Consider the following 21,218-nt stretch of genomic DNA (forward strand, 5'->3'; position numbering starts at 1 on the left):
TTCTTGCTCCGATTAAATGGATCCAATACTCAGGAAAAAGACATTTGCTGAGATTGAAAGCCATCGCGCAACACAGGTGCCAATTGTGTTTGTTACACCACAAGCAGCATTTGTTACACGCCAAAAACTCAGGGATGAGTTTTTCGCTCTTTGGTAAGAACGAGTCCCAGCCCTTATGTTGAGGATGGACCCTTGAGATAAGGGGGTCTCCAAACTTGGCAACTTTTAAGATTTCTGGATTCCAACTCCCCAGAATTCCCCTGACAGCCCTGCTGGCTGGGGGATTCTGGGAGTTGAAGTCCGCAAGGTTGGAGACCCCTGGTCTAAAGCTCTAATTTCCCCATTTCAGCTTAGTTCTATGCCTTCTAACTTTCCTGCAACCCCATCATTCTAGAGTGGACCCGTTAGATCAGGGGTCTCCAAGCGTGGCAACCCTGTAAGATTTGTGGACTTCAATTCTGGGAATTGAAGTCCACAAATCTTCCAGTGGCCAGGTTTGGAGACCCCTGCTTGATATCCTAGTCCTTATTGTTAACGAGGAACACCTCCCACACATTCACCACAGCTTTAAACACAACAATGCCACCTTTAATTCTCTTCCCATCTTTACACGTGTCCAAAGAAAGGCAGCCGTGGCAGGGTTTTCCAAAGCCAGCCACGCCAAAGCGCCTTCCGGCTGTCAAACTCCCCAGATGGAGGACCCAGACTCGCTTTCACAGGCTTCGGTGTTCCAAGTCGCTCTTCTCTCGCGAGTTCGGAGAAACAAGACGCGGCGCCACGGCCGCGGTTTGCTCTCGGCTAGGCTAGGACAACTGGAGCCGGGCCTCAAACCTGCTGCAGAGTTGTCGTGCGTCGGGAGCAATCGCCACCACCCAGGCCCGAGAAGGAAAGGTCGCGGAGATGTCGTGCACCCACAACTTCGACCCAGAATATCTCTGGTTGGCCTTCCGCTCGCTTTCGCCTGGATCCTTGAAGGGGGTCCCCTCGGCTTGGTGTTCCATCAACCCACCTTGCCCAGAGTGGACTACAGACAACTCTGGTTTACAGCTCAGTGCTCGTAACGGCGCTGACCCCGTGCACGAGCAGCGTGGGGCCCAGTCCGTGGGTCAGGATCTTCAGCTGTCCCAAGTATCTGGGGTACAAACTGGTGTCCGCAGGGGGACGGGGCAGGTAAAGGAAGCGGACGGTAGGGGTGGCGCTCTGCTGGAGAATCAGCCGGTTCACCGCAGTCAAGTACTCGTCGGAAATGGAGGCTATGTTGCTGTAGGCGTTCAGGCTGCCGTCGGCCGAGTCTTGCCGTCGGCTGTGCCAATGGAGGGCCACCACCTCGTCCCACGGCACTATCTGGACCTTGGCCTGGATGCGCAAGTCCTTCAGGAGCTGCCGCAGCTTGTCCTCCTGGCCCTGGGAGCTGGTGCAGCTCTCCACACAGAGGAAGAGGCGCAAGCGAGCCCGTCGCCACGAGCGCGTCATGGCCAGGACGCAGGCCATCTGCAGCAAGAAGAGGCTGCTGGTGTCGACGTACCGGGCGCTGTCGGGGCGCCACAAGTTGATGGGCCAGACGTCGATCAGAGGCTGGGCTCGCCAGCCGAGGCTCTGGGGCGGCTGGAGCTGGTCAAAGGAGCGGGCAAGGAGAACGTTGCGCGACATCTTCATGGCGTCGCAGATGATGGCCACGTACTCCCAGGGAGACAGCTGCTTGGGGCCCCCGGAAGTCCAGACGGGGGGGAACTCGTGCCAAATTGCCTCGTCTTGGCTGAAGGCGGTGGGTTGGGACAGGTAGTCCTGGGGGTCTGCGTTGTCGTAGAAGCCCAGGGCGATGGTGTTGGGCCGCATGCCTCCTGCAGGAGGAGGAAAAGACAGGCTGAGAGCTGGATTTGGCGTTTACAGTACTTACAATATACCATTTCTCTGAATGATCTGCGCTTCTTAGACTTCTTATAATTTTCTACTTTCTTTTTTTGATTTTTGTAGTTACATTTCTTATACAGGTAGTCCTCGACTTACAACAGTTCATTTAGCGCTGGGGTGGGCAACCTTGGCTCTTTTATGACTCGTGGACTTCAACTCCCAGAATTCCTGAGCTAGCATGGCTCAGCTTGGAAACCTCTCCCTTTTTCCTCAGCGTGGCTGGCTCAGGAATTCTGGGAGTTGAGGTCCACGAGTCATAAAAGAGCCAAGGTTGCCTACCCCTGGTCTAGTGACTGTTCGAAGTTACGACGGCACTAAAAAAAGCGCCTTTATGACTGTTGTTCACACTTACAACATCTCCCCCAGGGTAACGTGATCAGAATTCGTATCCTGGTCAACTGACTCAGCTTTATGATGGTTGCAATGTCCTGGGGTCATGTGGTCACATTTTGCGACCTTCTGACAAGCAAAGTCAATCGGGAAGCCAGATTCACTTAAGGACCATGTTCCTAATTTAACAACTGCAAGGATTCACTTAACAACGGTGGCAAGAAAGATTGTAAAACAGGGCAAACTCACTTAACAACTGTCTCCCTTAGCAACAGAAATTTTGGGCTCCATTGTGGCCATAAGTCGAGGACTACCTTTACTTATAATTTTATATTCCTTATTCTTTTATATTTTTATACTTCTTATATGCTTCCTATAATAATTGATTTATTTGGCCAAATGTGGTTAGACTCACAAGGAATTTGTTTCCAGTACAAAAACATCCAGTGTACTTGCAAAACAACAGAAAATAATAATAATAATAATAATAATAATAATAATAATAATAATAATAATAATAATATAATAATAATAATGCTAAAGTGTACAGCCAAATAAAAAGGGGGAGTAAAAAATAATAAAGGGGATAAATAAAATATTGCAGCCACACCCTATGGGTTAATCTATATATACAAAAAAATCCTTAGTAGGGGGAGTTCTCAACTTACGACCATAATGGAGGCCAAAATTTCTATCACTAAGCAAGACAGTTAAGTGAAAATTGCCCCATTTTACGATCTTTCTTGCCACCGTTGTTAAGTGAGTAACACGGTTCTTAAGTGAATCCGGCTCCCCCACTGACTCTGCTTATCAGGAGGTTGCAAAAGGGGATCACGTGACACCCCGGGGGACACTGCGACCGTCGTAAATATGAGCCAGTCGCCAAGTGTCTTGAATTTTGATCACGTGACCTCGGGGGGGGGGGAGAATGCTGCAACGGTCGTTGAGTGTGAAAAATAGTCACAGCTCACTTTTTTCAGCACCCTTACAACTTTGAACGGTCACTACATGAACGCTTGTAACTACCTACATCCGAGAATATTTTCGGATTAAGTAACCATATAAGGGCATTGTGGTTATTACTGGGCACAACCACAAAGTAAACACAGGTGAGGGTTTGCACTGCCTGCTCTGAGGACCCAGCTCGGAGGGGAAAAGTTAATGCATCCCACTAATTTCAAAATCCAGCTTAATTGGTCCAGACAATTAACTCTCCAGGGGGATTTTTTCAATCCCAAACAATTCTTTACACCCTTCTGTGGCCAGACGAGGGAGAGAAAAAAAACCCTGAATTGAGACAGGCAGGGACAAATAACAATTCTCATCCCCAGCACGGATTGCAGCACCATTACTTATTATGTATTTATTTAAATAAATTTATTTGGCCCCAGTTAAGCGATTGTCAAGGTCTCTGGGGAGCCGAGTTTGGATTCTGCTAGAGCTCAGAGGAAGGTCAGCCAGCCAGGGGAGAGGATAACCTGGGTCAGTCCCATTAAGTGAAATAGGCCTGTGCGCAGATCGGTGGGGTGCAAATAACAACAACAACAACAACAATAATAAAGTTGGAAGGGACCTTGGAGGTCATCTAGTCCAACCCTCAGGTCAGACAGGAAACCGTATGCCATTTTGGACAAATGGCTGTCCAGTCTCTTCTTGAAAACTTCCAGTGTTGGAGCATTCACTGCTTCTGGAGGCAGGTTGTTCCACTGATTAATTGTCCTCACTGTCAGGAAGTTTCTCCTTAGTTCTAGGTTGCTTCTCTCCTTGACTAGTTTCCATGCGTTGCTTCTTGTCCTGCTTTTGGGTGCTTTGGAGAAGAGCTTGACTCCCTCTTCTTTGGGGCAGCCCCTGAGAGATTGGAATATCATGTCACCCCTCACCCTTCTCTTCATTAAACTAGACATACCCAATTCCAGCAACCATTCCCTATATGTTTTAGCCTCCAGTCCCCTAATCATCTTTGTTGCTCTTCTCTGTACCATTTCTAGAGTCTCGACATCTTTTTTTACATCGTGGTGACCAAAACTGGATGCTGTGTTCCAAGTGTGGCCTTACCAAGATATTGTAAGGTGGTATTAACACTTTACCTGAACTTGATTCTATCCCAAATGCCTTTCCAAAATTTCAGAGGGTTTCCATGCCTGACAGGGCAAAAAACCAACTCGACTCTCTGAAAATTGGGGTCAAGCTATTCTCCAAAGCCCCTGAAGGCAGGACAAGAAGTAACGGATGGAAAGTAATCAAGGAGAGAAGCAACCTAGAACTAAGGAGAAATTTCCTGAGAGTGAGGACAATCAACCTGTGGAACTACTTGCCACCAGAAGTTGTGGGTGCTCCAACACTGGAGGTTTTTAAGAAGAGACTGGACAGCCATTTGCCTGAAATGGTATATTGTTTCCTGCCTGAGCAGGGGGTTGGACTAGATGACCTCCAAGGTCCCTTCCAACGCCGTTATTCTGTTTATATGTGTGTTAGCTATGCGTACACTTTGAGAGCAGGGCACAGAATCTCGTTTTTAATGAGTTCCCACAGTAAAAAAAAAAATGACCATAAAGGTTATCTTATCTTAAAATCTGCCCTCACAGAATGGATTTAACTTGCTCCACGGAAAATTTAGAGGCAACATTTTTTTCGGCAGCTGAAGCTGGCGGAAAGGTGACCACCTAGAAATCCAAGGTTACGTACCCAGTCCGGAGATGAAGAGCAGCTGTTGTGTGCCATTCCGCACGGAGCTGGCGAGCGTCAGGTTGACGAAGGCTTTGATATTCAACCGGTCCACAAGTTGCAGCCAGGAATCGGACTGGTCCGGCAACGGGTCAGCTGGCAGGGAATCTAGGGACAAGCAGAGAGGGTCAGTCTCGGGGGCCTGGCCCAGCGGAGGGAAAGGACAAGGCCACCGGCACAGGCCATTCCAGGTAGCCCTCAGCTTACGGCCACAGTTGAGCCCAAAATTTCTGTCGTTGAGTGAGACATTTGCCCTAGTGAGTTTTTCCCCATTTTATGACCTTTCTTGCCACGGTCGTTAAGCGAACCACTGCAATTGGTATAAGTTAGTAACCCGGTCGTTAAGTGAATCCGGTCGAAGGTAGCCAAAGAGGTTCAGATGATCTCGGGACACAGCAACGGCCATAAATATATGAACCAGTTGCCGAACCTCTGAATTTGAATCAGACGATCATGGGGAATCGCGTGCAAAGGTCGTTAACTGTGAACAATGCCCATCGGTCACTTTTTTTCAGGGCCGTTGTTAACTTTGAACGGTCACTGTTGTAAATCGAGGACTCTACCTGTATTCAGGACATTTCCTTCTTGGTAATAGTTGCCAATGTGGTTGGCTCTTAAACAGTATTTCCCTAGCTAAGATGCGTGGGCTTCAATTCCCAGAATTCCCAGCCAGCTCTGCTTAAACTTGTCCAAGTTGAACAACCCTAATCTAGTGATTTACAATGCTGGATAAGGAACAGGTCCATCCTGGGCTTGCTGGGCAATTTTGGGTTAACCTCTTCCCTACCTGGCAGGGTCGTTGTGCGAGAAAGTAGCCGGAAGAACGCTATGGACCCTGCTGGTGGATTTACAAAGGGAGTTCTGATTTTACCAATGAATAAAACCCTAACCCTTTGGATAGCTTCAAATACAACGGGCTATGTTATCGCTGGCTTTTATTTTTCCCCAATCAGGTGTGTAACGCTGGTCAATCCACTCCTCCTTTTGTCTTTCTTTCTGACACTTTCTCTGCTATCGTTCGAGATCGAATCTTTACTGCAGCCTCCTAAAAGATTATTCCCACCGTCTCCCTTTCACCAATGTCCCTCGAAAGGCATCGGCCGGTGTACAGGCAATCCTCAACCTGCAAGCATTTCTTTAGTGACCGTTCAAAGTTACCACGGCCCGTGGAAAAAAAGGGACTTAGGACCGTTTTTCACACTTAACGACCATTGCAGCATGCTTGAGATCATGTGTGATCAAAATTCGGACCGTTGGCGACTGGTTCGTATTTATTGACCACTGCCATGTCCGGGGGGGTGTCACGTGACTCCTTTTGTGACCTTCTGACAAGCAAAGTCAATGGGGGAAGCCAGACTCGCTTTACGACCGTGTTGCTCGCTTAACAGCCGCAGCAATTCCCTTATCAATGGTGGGAAGAAAGGTCGCAGCGTAAGTCAGGCACGTATTATCATGTTTGATGAACATGTGACAAAGTAAAGAATTATTGGAAAAATAATACCTGGCTGGAAAAGATGTTGGGAGACCACGTAGATTTTAAACCTGAACTGTTTTTTTTAAATTAGATATAATGCCAGAAAAGACTAACAAACAAAGCTGACATTTGATTTCGCAGGTCACAACAGCGGCAAGAATCATATTCGCGCGATATGGGGAAAAATGAAGGAAAACCATCAGATGAAGAAAGAACAATATATATATATATATATATATATATATATATATATATATATATATATATATGCAAATTATTCAAATTGCTAATAAAGAACTTTGGGAGGCTGAGATGATCATTTCGAACTCTTTATGTTCTCATCAGTCAGTCATACCCTTTATCTGAGATTCGAACCTGGGCTGATTATATATTAGGCAGTTGTTTTAACTTCCTGAGCCACAGGTTCTTTCTCTCTTTTATTAGCTAGAAGGCAAGGCAAATGTGTGTTAAGCATTTGTCAAGGCTTTTTTAGTATATATATATATACTAGAATGCGCAGAAATGGACAGATTGACTATGAGACTGAAAGAAAAAGAAGAAACGCACTACTATCAAACTTGGGACTTATTTTATCGATGGCTAGAGGGAAGAATAAAGGATTAGGAACGAAATATGTAACGAGAGAATGTAAACTCAGACAGCACTTGGTTGGGAAATTATTACTGAATGTATGGGGGGAAAAAAACTAATAAAAACTCTTTCCTCTAGCCATTTGTAGAATGACCCCCAAGTTTGCTAGTATCCTGTTTCTTCTTTATCTTTCAATCTCATAGTTAATCTGTCTATCTCTGCGCATTCCAATATTTTTTTAAATTACTTCTTTTTCCTCTGGTGGTACTCCCTTCATTTTTCCAGTATTCCGCGAAGGCTATTCGTGCTGCTGTTATTTTTTTATTTTATTTTAATTCCATTTGTATCCCACCCTTCTCCGAAGACTCAGGGCGGCTTACAAGCTTAGCAGTAGCCTTCATTCTATGTATATGCCTGCTTATTAGGGCTTTCACACACACACACCCCCAAGCGGCATTATTACAAAGTCAGCTTAATTGCCCCCAACAATCTGGGTCCACGTTTTACCTACCTCGGAAGGATGGAAGGCTGAGTCAACCTTGAGCCTGGTGGGACTCGAACCTGCACTAATTGAAGGCAGCTGGTGTTACTTAAGGAGGCATTAGCCCACTGCTCCACCAAGGCTCTATTGTTGTGATGTGTAGAACCAAATATAAACTTTGTTTATTAATCTGGTATCATAAATAATAGAAAAAAGTTCCAGGATTAAATTCTACATGTTCTCCCAACGTTGTTTTCTAACCAGGCATGTATTTTTTTTTCCCCAATAAGCACGCTGGTTGAAAAAACTAACATAGGTATGCAAGGGAAAAAAAAAACTAATAAAATCTTTGTAAAAAAAAACCTAATAAAAACTTTTTTTTAAAGGTCGCAAAGTGGGGCAAAACTCACTTAACAACTGCCCTGTTTAACGACAGAAATTTGGGCCTCGGCGAGATCTCCTGTAGCACAAGGCGAGATTTCTCATTTGCAACAAGTGAGAATGATGGTTTAAGCATCCCGTGCAAAGGGGAAGCAGAAGATGGTTTATTGTGCCAGCTCAGTGAGTTCCCCAAGCCATGAATCTCCCTTTCAACCCCCCCTTTCTAGGACCCAAATGAGGTGACCCCCCCCAGTTCTCTTCAATTTGCATGATTGCTTAGATTTTATTCATGTCTTTTTCCCTCCCTCCCTCCCTCTCTCCTCCCCTCCCCTTCTCTCTCTTTCTCTCTCTCTCTCCCTCCCTCTCTCAAAAAATAAAAGGAGCAGCTCTCCCCCTCCTCCCCCCCCCTTTTCTGTGGTGGTGGTGGTGGGGGCAAATATCCATTAGTTACCATGGAAACCCAAATAGCTCCAGGAGGGGCCCCTTTTGCAGCCTTCACAAAAGCAGCTGAGAAATCAATTTGTAGTACAAAGGATGAGAGTTCGGGAAAAGGAAGGAACAAGCTGGGATCTGTCCAGCCAGCTGGAGTCTCTTTGGCTTTCCAAAGTTGGGCTGTGCGTGGGGATTCCCGGCTGCAAAATATGGAACCAACACTAGGTGGCAGTGCAGAGAAAGAGAGAGAGAGACTGGGGTCTGTCCGGGGCCATCTGGGGATGGGCCAGAGGTTTGCAGTCTAGGTGTTGGATTCTTAGCTGGGGAGTACATGTACGTCCTGATGGGCTAAGGCAAAGGTGGGAAACGATGGCCCTTTGGTGACTTGAGGACTTCAACTCCCAGAATTCCTCAGCCAGCATTGCTGGCTGAGGAATTCTGGGAGTTGAAGTCCACCAGTCATAAAGGGGGCCATAGTTCCCTCACGCTGGCTGAGGAATTCTGGGAGTTGAAGTCCACCAGTCATAAAGGGGGCCATAGTTCCCTCACGCTGGCTGAGGAATTCTGGGAGTTGAAGTCCACCAGTCATAAAGGGGGCCATAGTTCCCCATGCGGGCTGAGGAATTCTGGGAGTTGAAGTCCACCAGTCATAAAGGGGGCCATATTTCCCCATGCGGGCTGAGGAATTCTGGGAGTTGAAGTCCACCAGTCATAAAGGGGGCCATAGTACCCTCACGCTGGCTGAGGAATTCTGGGAGTTGAAGTCCACAAGTCATAAAGGGGGTCATAGTTCCCCATGCGGGCTGAGGAATTCTGGGAGTTGAAGTCCACAAGTCATAAAGGGGGTCATAGTTCCCCATGCGGGCTGAGGAATTCTGGGAGTTGAAGTCCACCAGTCATAAAGGGGGCCATAGTTCCCCATGCGGGCTGAGGAATTCTGGGAGTTGAAGTCCACCAGTCATAAAGGGGGCCATAGTTCCCTCACACTGGCTGAGGAATTCTGGGAGTTGAAGTCCACCAGTCATAAAGGGGGCCATAGTTCCCAATGCGGGCTGAGGAATTCTGGGAGTTGAAGTCCACCAGTCATAAAGGGGGCCATATTTCCCCATGCGGGCTGAGGAATTCTGGGAGTTGAAGTCCACCAGTCATAAAGGGGGCCATAGTTCCCTCACGCTGGCTGAGGAATTCTGGGAGTTGAAGTCCACAAGTCATAAAGGGGGTCATAGTTCCCCATGCGGGCTGAGGAATTCTGGGAGTTGAAGTCCACAAGTCATAAAGGGGGTCATAGTTCCCCATGCGGGCTGAGGAATTCTGGGAGTTGAAGTCCACCAGTCATAAAGGGGGCCATAGTTCCCCATGCGGGCTGAGGAATTCTGGGAGTTGAAGTCCACCAGTCAAAAAGGGGACCATAGTACCCCATGCGGGCTGAGGAATTCTGGGAGTTGAAGTCCACAAGTCATAAAGGGGCCATATTTTCCATGCTGGCTGGGGAATTCTGGGAGTTGAAGTCCGTACCTCATAAAATTGCTCAGGTTGATAAAAAAAATCTTTAAGGAGACCTCACAGAATATTTGTCTGGAGACCTCCTACTCCTTCTCCTACCATCTCCTTACCCAGATCCGCCAGCTCTACGTGGCCGAGCACGTACAAGCCGCTTTTCTTGAGGTCGTTGATGAAGCGAATGAGCTGGAGGGAGGTCCGTGGATTCCGCACCATCAGCAACACTTGGGGGCGCCAAAATTTGACGTGTTCTTTGCGGCTGTCCAACAGCAGCAGGTACTTGCGGACCTGGGTGCGAAAGAAGCCCGAGAGTTAGATGGAACAAAAAGGGGCAAATCCCGAACTTGCTCAGGAATCTTTTCCTCTAGATCAGGGGTCCCCAACCCCCGGGGCCGTGGACCGGTCCCGGTCCGCGGCATGCCAGCAACCGGGCTGCACAAACAAGCAAAGCCCCATCCGCGGGATGCAGGCAGCACACAAAACCACACATACTCCAGTCCGCGGAAAACCCTCTCTCCATGTAACCAGTCCCTGGTGCCCAAAAGGTTGGGGACCTCTGCTCTGGATCCGTATTTCTCAACATCTGGAATTTTAAGACGTGTGGACTTCAACTCCCAGAATTCCCCAGCCAGCGTGGCTGGCTGGGGAATTCTGGGAGTTGAAGTCCACACGTCTAAAAGTTCCCATAGGCTGAGAAACACTGATCTGGATGGACTCAACCCCAGCCACCACCCAGGCTGGGGATGATGGGAGCTGTGGTCCCAGTGTCCTTGCTCTGCAATTTCAACAGGTAGAAGAATCCCAATCAAGTTTATTTACAATTTCTGCAGGGGATTCAAGACAACATTTTTGCCAGAGCAAAGCTAGTCCTCGACTTACAAAAGTTACAATGGGACTGAAAAAAGCGACTTATGTTTTTCAGACTTCTTCTTCTTCTTCTTCTTCTTCTTCTTCTTCTTCTTCTTCTTCTTCTTCTTCTTCTTCTTCTTCTTCTTCTTCTTCTTCTTCTTCCTCTTCCTCTTCTTCTTCTTCTTCTTCTTCTTCTTCTTCTTCTTCTTCTTCTTCTTCTTCTTATTATTATTATTATTATTATTATTATTATTATTATTATTATTATTATTATTATTATTATTAATTTTATTTGTATACCGCCCTTCTCCCGAAGGACTCAGGGCGGCAAACAGGGCAAATAAATAGTAAAATACAGAATACAAAAATTAAGAATGGATTAAACAAATGCCTAGTACTATAGAACAATAAGTTAAAATACATTTAAAACTTTAAAACAATAATAAAACCCAAACCCATCAGGCCAGGCCGGCTTGTTCAAACAAGTAGGTCTTTAGATCCTGTCGGAAGGAGCGAAGGTCGGGTGCCGTCTGGAGCTCAACCGGCAACCGATTCCATAAATCCGGCGCGCCCACAGAGAAGGATCTCCTCCTGGGGGCCACCAGACGACATTCTCTGACCGGAGGCACCCTGAGGAGGCCCTCTCTGTGGGAACGCACAGGGCGGAGGGAAGTTGACGCCGGCAGCAGGTGGTCCCCGAGGTACTCCGGACCCATGCCATGTAGGGCTTTAAAGACCATTACCATCACCTTGAACCTCACCCGGAAGACAACTGGTAGCCAATGCAGCTCGCGGAGCAAAGGTGTAACATGGGAGTATCGGGAGACTCCCAACTCAACTCTCGCAGCTGCATTCTGTACCAGTTGGAGCCTCCGAGTGGTCCTCAAGGGCAGCCCCATGCAGAGAGCGTTGCAGTAGTCTAAACGAGAGGTCACGAGCGCATGCGTGACTGTACACAAGGCATCCCGGTCCAGATAGGGCCGCAACTGGCGCACCAGGCGAACCTGGGCGAAAGCCCCCCTAGTCACAGCTGTTATGTGGTCTTCCAAGGAGAGCTGTGAATCTAGGAGGACCCCCAAGTTGCGAGCCCTATCTACGGAGAAACTAAGGAGAAACTTCCTGACAGTGAGGACAATTAACTAGTGGAACAGCTTGCCACCAGAAATTGTGGGTGCCCCTACACTGGAGGTTTTTAAGAAGAGGCCAAGCTGATCTCGTTCTTCCCTAGCTGTGTGGTTGGTCCAGAAGGGAAGGATGTGGGCATCGGTGATTTCTGCCTTGTAAGGGAAGTTCAGTTGCCTTCCAGGGAAATCTCAGTGTTTTGCTTTAAATTCTTGATTTCCCTTACTCTCTCAGTCCCTGTTTGGGACCCTTATGGCACTCGTTCTTCTGGCTGCTTCTTCTTCCCTTCTTCCCGCCAATTCCCCCCCTTCCCTTTCCTTCTTCCCTCTTTCCATCTTCCTTCCTTCTTCTCCCTCCCCTCCCTTCTTTCTCCTTCCTTCTCCCCTCCCTTCTTCCTTCCTTCCTTCCTTCCTTCCATACTTCCTTCCTTGTCCCTCCCCTCCCTCCCTCCTTCCTTCCTTCCTTCCTTGTCCCTCCCCTCCCTTCTTCCTTCCTTCCTTCCTTCCATACTTCCTTCCTTGTCCCTCCCCTCCCTCCTTCCTTCCTTCCTTCCTTCCTTCCTTGTCCCTCCCCTCCCTCCTTCCTTCCTTCCTTCCTTCTCCCTCCCCTCCCTCCTTCCTTCCTTCCTTCTCCCTCCCCTCCCTTCTTTCTTCCTTCCTCCTCCCCTCCCTTCTTCCTTCCTTCCTTCCTTCCTTCCATACTTCCTTCCTTGTCCCTCCCCTCCCTTCTTCCTCCCTTCCTTCCTTCTCCCTCCCCTCCTTTCTTCCTCCCTTCCTTCCTTCTCCCTCCCCTCCTTTCTTCCTCCCTTCCTTCTCCCTCTCCTCCCTTCTTCCTTCCTTCCTTCCTTCCTTCTCCCTCCCCTCCCTTCTTCCTTCCTTCCTTCCTTCTCCCTCTCCTCCCTTCTTCCTCCCTTCCTTCCTTCTCCCTCTCCTCCCTTCTCCCTTCCTTCCTTCCTTCCTTCCATACTTCCTTCCTTGTCCCTCCCCTCCCTTGTTCCTCCCTTCCTTCCTTCTCCCTCCCCTCCTTTCTTCCTCCCTTCCTTCCTTCTCCCTCCCCTCCTTTCTTCCTCCCTTCCTTCTCCCTCTCCTCCCTTCTTCCTTCCTTCCTTCTCCCTCCCCTCCCTTCTTCCTTCCTTCCTTCTCCCTCCCCTCCCTTCTTCCTTCCTTCCTTCCTTCCATACTTCCTTCCTTGTCCCTCCCCTCCCTTCTTCCTCCCTTCCTTCCTTCTCCCTCTCCTCCCTTCTCCCTTCCTTCCTTCCTTCTCCCTCCCCTCCTTTCTTCCTCCCTTCCTTCTCCCTCTCCTCCCTTCTTCCTTCCTTCCTTCCTTCCTTCTCCCTCTCCTCCCTTCTTCCTTCCTTCCTTCCTTCCATACTTCCTTCCTTGTCCCTCCCCTCCCTTCTTCCTCCCTTCCTTCCTTCTCCCTCTCCTCCCTTCTCCCTTCCTTCCTTCCTTCTCCCTCCCCTCCTTTCTTCCTCCCTTCCTTCTCCCTCTCCTCCCTTCTTCCTTCCTTCCTTCCTTCCTTCTCCCTCTCCTCCCTTCTTCCTTCCTTCCTTCCTTCTCCCTCCCCTCCCTTCTTCCTTCCTTCCTTCCTTCCATACTTCCTTCCTTGTCCCTCCCCTCCCTTCTTCCTTCCTTCCTTCCTTCTCCCTCTCCTCCCTTCTTCCTCCCTTCCTTCCTTCTCCCTCTCCTCCCTTCTCCCTTCCTTCCTTCCTTCCTTCCATACTTCCTTCCTTGTCCCTCCCCTCCCTTCTTCCTCCCTTCCTTCCTTCTCCCTCCCCTCCTTTCTTCCTCCCTTCCTTCCTTCTCCCTCCCCTCCTTTCTTCCTCCCTTCCTTCCTTCTCCCTCCCCTCCTTTCTTCCTCCCTTCCTTCTCCCTCTCCTCCCTTCTTCCTTCCTTCCTTCCTTCCTTCTCCCTCCCCTCCCTTCTTCCTTCCTTCCTTCCTTCCATACTTCCTTCCTTGTCCCTCCCCTCCCTTCTTCCTCCCTTCCTTCCTTCTCCCTCTCCTCCCTTCTCCCTTCCTTCCTTCCTTCCTTCCTTCTCCCTCCCCTCCCTTCTTCCTTCCTTCCTTCCTTCCATACTTCCTTCCTTGTCCCTCCCCTCCCTTCTTCCTTCCTTCCTTCTCCCTCTCCTCCCTTCTTCCTCCCTTCCTTCCTTCTCCCTCTCCTCCCTTCTCCCTTCCTTCCTTCCTTCCTTCCTTCCATACTTCCTTCCTTGTCCCTCCCCTCCCTTCTTCCTCCCTTCCTTCCTTCTCCCTCCCCTCCTTTCTTCCTCCCTTCCTTCCTTCTCCCTCCCCTCCTTTCTTCCTCCCTTCCTTCCTTCTCCCTCCCCTCCTTTCTTCCTCCCTTCCTTCTCCCTCTCCTCCCTTCTTCCTTCCTTCCTTCCTTCCTTCTCCCTCCCCTCCCTTCTTCCTTCCTTCCTTCCTTCCATACTTCCTTCCTTGTCCCTCCCCTCCCTTCTTCCTCCCTTCCTTCCTTCTCCCTCTCCTCCCTTCTCCCTTCCTTCCTTCCTTCCTTCTCCCTCCCCTCCCTTCTTCCTTCCTTCCTTCCTTCCATACTTCCTTCCTTGTCCCTCCCCTCCCTTCTTCCTTCCTTCCTTCCTTCTCCCTCTCCTCCCTTCTTCCTCCCTTCCTTCCTTCTCCCTCTCCTCCCTTCTCCCTTCCTTCCTTCCTTCCTTCCATACTTCCTTCCTTGTCCCTCCCCTCCCTTCTTCCTCCCTTCCTTCCTTCTCCCTCCCCTCCTTTCTTCCTCCCTTCCTTCCTTCTCCCTCCCCTCCTTTCTTCCTCCCTTCCTTCTCCCTCTCCTCCCTTCTTCCTTCCTTCCTTCCTTCCTTCTCCCTCCCCTCCCTTCTTCCTTCCTTCCTTCCTTCCATACTTCCTTCCTTGTCCCTCCCCTCCCTTCTTCCTCCCTTCCTTCCTTCTCCCTCTCCTCCCTTCTCCCTTCCTTCCTTCCTTCCTTCTCCCTCCCCTCCCTTCTTCCTTCCTTCCTTCCTTCCATACTTCCTTCCTTGTCCCTCCCCTCCCTTCTTCCTTCCTTCCTTCCTTCTCCCTCTCCTCCCTTCTTCCTCCCTTCCTTCCTTCTCCCTCTCCTCTTCTCCCTTCCTTCCTTCCTTCTCCCTCCCCTCCTTTCTTCCTCCCTTCCTTCTCCCTCTCCTCCCTTCTTCCTTCCTTCCTTCCTTCTCCCTCCCCTCCCTTCTTCCTTCCTTCCTTCCTTCCATACTTCCTTCCTTGTCCCTCCCCTCCCTTCTTCCTTCCTTCCTTCCTTCTCCCTCTCCTCCCTTCTTCCTCCCTTCCTTCCTTGTCCCTCCCCTCCCTTCTTCCTTCCTTCCTTCCTTCCATACTTCCTTCCTTCTCCCTCCCCTCCCTTCTTCCTTCCTTCCTTCCTTCTCCCTCCCCTCCTTTCTTCCTCCCTTCCCCCTCCCCTCCTTTCTTCCTCCCTTCCTTCCTTCTCCCTCCCCTCCTTTCTTCCTCCCTTCCTTCTCCCTCTCCTCCCTTCTTCCTTCCTTCCTTCCTTCCATACTTCCTTCCTTGTCCCTCCCCTCCCTTCTTCCTTCCTTCCTTCCTTCTCCCTCTCCTCCCTTCTTCCTTCCTTCCTTCCTTCCTTCTCCCTCTCCTCCCTTCTCCCTTCCTTCCTTCCTTCCTTCTCCCTCCCCTCCCTTCTTCCTTCCTTCCTTCCTTCCATACTTCCTTCCTTGTCCCTCCCCTCCCTTCTTCCTTCCTTCCTTCCTTCTCCCTCTCCTCCCTTCTTCCTCCCTTCCTTCCTTCTCCCTCTCCTCCCTTCTCCCTTCCTTCCTTCCTTCCTTCCATACTTCCTTCCTTGTCCCTCCCCTCCCTTCTTCCTCCCTTCCTTCCTTCTCCCTCCCCTCCTTTCTTCCTCCCTTCCTTCCTTCTCCCTCCCCTCCTTTCTTCCTCCCTTCCTTCCTTCTCCCTCCCCTCCTTTCTTCCTCCCTTCCTTCCTTCCTTCTCCCTCTCCTCCCTCCTTCCTTCCTTCCTTCCATACTTCCTTCCTTCTCCCTCTCCTCCCTCCTTCCTTCCTTCCTTCCTTCCTTCCTTGTCCCTCCCCTCCCTTCTTCCTTCCTTCCTTCCTTCCATACTTCCTTCCTTCTCCCTCCCCTCCCTTCTTCCTTCCTTCCTTCCATACTTCCTTCCTTCTCCCTCCCCTCCCTCCTTCCTTCCTTCCTTCCTTCCTTCCTTGTCCCTCCCCTCCCTTCTTCCTTCCTTCCTTCCTTCCTTCCTTCTCCCTCCCCTCCCTTCTTCCTTCCTTCCTTCTCCCTCTCCTCCCTTCTTCCTTCCTTCCTTCCTTCCTTCTCCCTCCCCTCCCTTCTTCCTTCCTTCCTTCCTTCCATACTTCCTTCCTTGTCCCTCCCCTCCCTTCTTCCTCCCTTCCTTCCTTCTCCCTCTCCTCCCTTCTCCCTTCCTTCCTTCCTTCCTTCTCCCTCCCCTCCCTTCTTCCTTCCTTCCTTCCTTCCTTCCTTGTCCCTCCCCTCCCTTCTTCCTTCCTTCCTTCCTTCCATACTTCCTTCCTTCTCCCTCCCCTCCCTTCTTCCTTCCTTCCTTCCATACTTCCTTCCTTCTCCCTCCCCTCCCTCCTTCCTTCCTTCCTTCCTTCCTTCCTTGTCCCTCCCCTCCCTTCCTTCCTTCCTTCCTTCCTTCCTTCTCCCTCCCCTCCCTTCTTCCTTCCTTCCTTCCTTCCATACTTCCTTCCTTCTCCCTCCCCTCCCTTCTTCCTTCCTTCCTTCCTTCCATACTTCCTTCCTTCTCCCTCCCCTCCCTCCTTCCTTCCTTCCTTCCTTCCTTCCTTCTCCCTCCCCTCCCTTCTTCCTTCCTTCCTTCCATACTTCCTTCCTTCTCCCTCCCCTCCCTTCTTCCTTCCTTCCTTCCATACTTCCTTCCTTCTCCCTCTCCTCCCTCCTTCCTTCCTTCCTTCTCCCTCCCCTCCCTTCTTTCCTCCCTTCTTCCTTCCTCCCTCTCTCTTTCCTTCCTTCCTTTCCTTTCCCTTAGTCCCTTCCTCTTTCCTTTCTTTCCTTTCCTCCCCCCCTCCCCCGCTCTCCCTTTCTTTCCTCCTGGATCTCCCATTTCCAACCAGGGGCCCGCCTTATCTTCGTCTTCCCCTTCCCCAAATGACCTGGAAGCTCAAAAAGGCATCGGAAGGCGGCTTTGCTTCCCTGTCTCGGATTATTTTCTCTCCGCCTTCCTCTCTGCTCTGTATAAATTTATGCAAAGTGCTGCAGACGTGTGATGGAAATGACATTAAAAAATAAGAATCGGGGTGGGGGGCGGGGGGGGGGAAAGAGCTGAGCATATCCGGGCGGACCGAGTCGCCCCTCCTTCCTCCCCCCCCCCCCGCCGCCAAGGCTCTTCTTATGATCTCACAACCAGGCCAGAATTGTGGACTTGGAGGCTGGCCAGGATCTCTTCAAACCTGGCGCTGCGGGCTTTGTTCAGAGCCCTCCGTTGTTCCCAAGAGACAGCTGTCCAGCCTCGGTTGGAGATCTGCAGCCCGAGAAGGCTGCCCGGCTCTCTAGCTAATTGCTTCTATTGTCCTGGTCCTTATCCTCAAAATGTTCCTTATAGCGTCCAGCTGGACTCTCCCAACTTGCAGACGCCCCCCCCCCTCCACCCTATTTAACTACTAGTCCTTCAGAGCAGGAGTACAGAACCAGCCTCAGCTTTAGTTCTCCGGGTCATGGAAATTTAGCTGCAGGTCATCCTCGACTTACAACAGTTCATTTAGCAACCGTTCAAAGTTACGACGGCACTGAGAAAGGCGACTCAGGGCCGCTTTTGACACTTACAACTTCCTTCCTTCCTTCCTTCCTTCCTTCCTTCCTTCCTTCCTTCCTTCCTTTTCTTTCTTTTTCTTTTCTTTCTCTCTCTCTCTCTCTCTTTCTTTCCCCCGTGGTTCACCTGATCAGAATTCGAACGCTTGGCAACTGACTCGTATTTATGATGGTCGCAGTGTCCCCCCTGGGTCACGCGATCCCCTTTTTGCGACCTTCCGCCAAGCAAAGTCACCGGAGACGCCAGCTTCACTGAACGACCGTGGGACTAACTTAACAGCGGCAGCGATTTGCTTAACCGCCGGGGCAAGACAGGTTGTAAAAATGGAGCAAAATTGACTGAGCAACTATCTCGATTAGCAATAGAAATCTGGGCCTCCGCTGTGGTCGTAAATCAAGGACATTGGAGAAATCCTAGGAATGAACTGCCTTGGGATAAAAAATATGGAGCCAGCTGATGGCCTTGGGCAGGGGTAGGCAAACTTGGCTCTTTTATGACTCGTGGACTTCAACTCCCAGAATTCCTGAGCCAGCATGGCTCAGCTTGGAAACTTCTCCCTTTTCCCTCAGCATGGCTGGCTCAGGAATTCTGGGAGTTGAAGTCCACAAATCTTACTAGACAAGGGGTAGGCAACCTTGGCTCTTTTATGACTCGTGGACTTCAGCTCCCAGAATTCTTGAGCCAGCTATAGCTCAGCTTGGAAACCTCTCCCTTTCCCCTCAGCATGGCTGGCTCAGGAATTGGGAGTTCCAGTCCACAAATCTTACTGGCAACCTTGGCTCTTTTATGACTTGTGGACTTCAACTCCCAGAATTCCTGAGCCAGCCATGCTGAGGGGAAAGGGAGAGGTTTCCAAGCTGAGTCATGCTAGCTCAGGAATTCTGGGAGTTGAAGTCCACGAGTCATAAAAGAGCCAAGGTTGCCTACCCCTGACCTAGGCTACTTTATGACTCCTGGACTTCCACTCCCAGAATTCCTGAGCCAGCCACACTGAGGGAAAAGGGAGAGGTTTCCAAGCTGAGTCATGCTAGCTCAGGAATTCTGGGAGTTGAAGTCCACGAGTCATAAAAGAGCCAAGGTTGCCTACGCCTGGCCTTGGGCTTCTGCTTCACCAACCTTGGTTAGGCCTCAAGCTCTCAAAATCAAAACTGGCCATAATTTCTCTTTCCTTTCTGCAGAGCTCCAGATACGACCTCCTTTGCTCTGTGTCTGTCTGTCTGTGTGTGTGTGTGTGTGTAAAGATCTGTGTCTGGATTGGTGTGTGTGTGCGCGGCAGGAACAAAAAAGCTAATACAATCCTAGGTTGTATAAACAGAGGCATAGAATCAAAATCTCGTGAAGTATTAGTACCGCTTCAATAATAATAATAATAATCAAGTTGGAAGGGACCGTGGAGGGCATCTAGTCCAACCCCCTCCTTTATAAAGCCTTAGTAAAGCCACACCTGGAATCCTGCATCCAGTTTTGGTCACCACATTACAAAAAAAGATGTCGAGACTTTGGAAGAAGTACGGAGAAGAGCAACTACAATGAGCAAAGGCCTGAAGGGCTAAAACATACGAAGAACGGCTGTGGGACTTGGGTTTGGCCAGTCTAGAGAAAAGAAGGACTGGGGGGACGGGACATGATAGCAGTGTTCCTGTATCTGAGGGGCTGCCCCAAAAAAGAAGGGGTGACATTATTCTCCAAAGCACCTGAGGGCAGGAAAAAGAAACGAGGGTTGGAAACTAAGCAAAGAGAGAAGCAACCTGGAACTAAGGAGAAACTTCCTGACACGGAGGACAGGATGCTCCATCACTGGGTGGGTGGCTGGGTGTTCAGGTTGGCTAAATTATCATTACATAAATTCAAGATTTATCCATGGGCAAACGAGAGACTCAAAATTGTGACATTAAACTGGAGTTCACTTCTAAGGAAAAATAAAACGATGAATGGAAGCCAAGTACAGGTAATCCTCAACAAGCGTTTTTGTTTAGCGACCAAAGTTATCGCGCCACTGGGGAAAAAAAATGACTTAGGACCATTTTTCACACGTATGACCATTGCAGCATCCCCAATGGTCACTTGATTCACATCTGGATGCCTGGCAACTGGCTCACAATTATGAATGGTTGCCAGGGTCCTCCTCCCCCCCCCCGGGGATCAGGTGATGATCTGCGATCAAATTCAGTGGGGGAGTTCAGTTAACTGGGTTACTAATTTGACAACTACATTCGGCTTTTCTTTTCACCCTTCTCCAACACAGTGGAAGGATGTAATCTACAGTCTAACCCAGGGGTAGGTAACCTTGGCTCTTTTATGACTAAAGACCTGGAGACTAAAACAAGTGAACGACTGCAGGATTTGAGTATGGCTAGTCTAGAGAAAGGGACGCGGTGGCTCAGTGGGTTAGGACGCTGAGCTTGTCGATCAGAAGGTCGGCAGTTTGGCGGGTCGAATCCCAAGTGCCGCGTAACAGAGTAAGCGCCTGTTACTTGTCCCAGCTTCTGCCAACCTAGCAGTTCGAAAGCACATAAAAATGCAAGTAGAAAAATAGGGACCACTACGGTGGGAAGGTAACAGCATTCCATGCGCCTTTGGCGTCTAGTCATGCCAGCCACATGACCACGGAGATGTCCTCGGACAAGCGCTGGCTCTTCGGCTTTGAAACGGAGATGAGCACCGGCCCCTAGAGTCGGAAACGACTAGCACGCATGTGCGGGGGAACCTTTACCTTTACCTTTTAGTATAGAGAAAAGGAGTAGGGAGGTGGGACAATGGTGGGTGCTCCATCACTGGAGGTTTTTAAGAAGAGACTGGACAGCCATTTGTCTGAAATTGCATAGCCGAGGTTGCCTACCCCTGGTATAGGGTCTCCTGCTGGAGCAGGGGGTTAGACTAGAAGACCTCCGAGGTCCCTTCCAGCTCTATTCTGATGGATTGATCTCCACGCGCTCTGAGCCCTGCCAAGTCAGTGCAAAAGGAATCTCAGGGTTCACTTGCACATTACGGTTTTGTCGTGGTTTTTTTTTTTTTTTTGGTCTGGTAACATTTGTCTTCACTACCGGCAACAACTGTATTTCATCAGCCTCCGTCAGGTCACATCACCCTGGCTAAGTAAACGTTATTCCCTAGATTTATTCCCCTTGAAGCTCGGCAGAGAATCTCAGGTTACTGCAATCGTTCCACCCGCCCCGGGTCTCAGCTCTTGATTGCCTGCAATCTGTCACTGCCTCTCGTCCCGGTCCCGTCACTGCCAGGAGCTAAAGATATTAAAAAGAGAGAAATCCCCAAGTGGCATTTGCGAGATTTGCTGCTTGCTCTCCGCCTGCTCTGGGCCTCTTTTTTCAATCTTGTTGGGAAAACTCCCAGTCCCGATCCACAAAGTGACCTCTTGTGCAGATAGGGCTCTGGCTACAGCCACTTGGAGGTCCATGGAGGGGGGGGGGTTGGTGGAGTTTTAAATAGGGCTCCAACTAATACATTTAGAAGAGTGGAGGGGGAGCACACTTGGAAGACTGCCTCCAGTTTTGGTCAGCACGCTAGAAAAAAGACGTTGAGACTCTGGAAAGAGTGCAGAGAAGAGCAGCAAAGAGGATCGGGGGACTGGAGGCTAAAACATGTCAACGGAACGGTTGCAGGAATTGTGTTTGCCTAGTTCAGGGATCT

The 21,218-nt window shown here is 49.8% G+C and overlaps 1 protein-coding gene across 1 annotated transcript in view; it reads right to left on the bottom strand.

Annotated features, from left to right (window-relative positions):
* Window positions 1–572: 572 nt before the first annotated feature.
* The window catches only part of LOC310641122 (solute carrier family 12 member 9-like), a 127,432-nt gene continuing 106,786 nt past the window's right edge, over window positions 573–21,218 (bottom strand). The window contains exons 11-13 of the mRNA XM_083363911.1: window positions 9,938–10,112; window positions 4,927–5,073; window positions 573–1,841 (exon numbers count right to left, since the gene is read on the bottom strand). Coding sequence (XP_083220037.1) covers window positions 1,042–1,841; window positions 4,927–5,073; window positions 9,938–10,112 — 1,122 coding nt within the window. The 3' untranslated portion in view covers window positions 573–1,041. The remainder of the gene's footprint in view (window positions 1,842–4,926; window positions 5,074–9,937; window positions 10,113–21,218) is intronic.

The sequence above is a fragment of the Vipera ursinii genome (assembly GCF_947247035.1).
Source record: "Vipera ursinii genome assembly, chromosome: 5".
NCBI lineage: Eukaryota > Metazoa > Chordata > Lepidosauria > Squamata > Viperidae > Vipera > Vipera ursinii.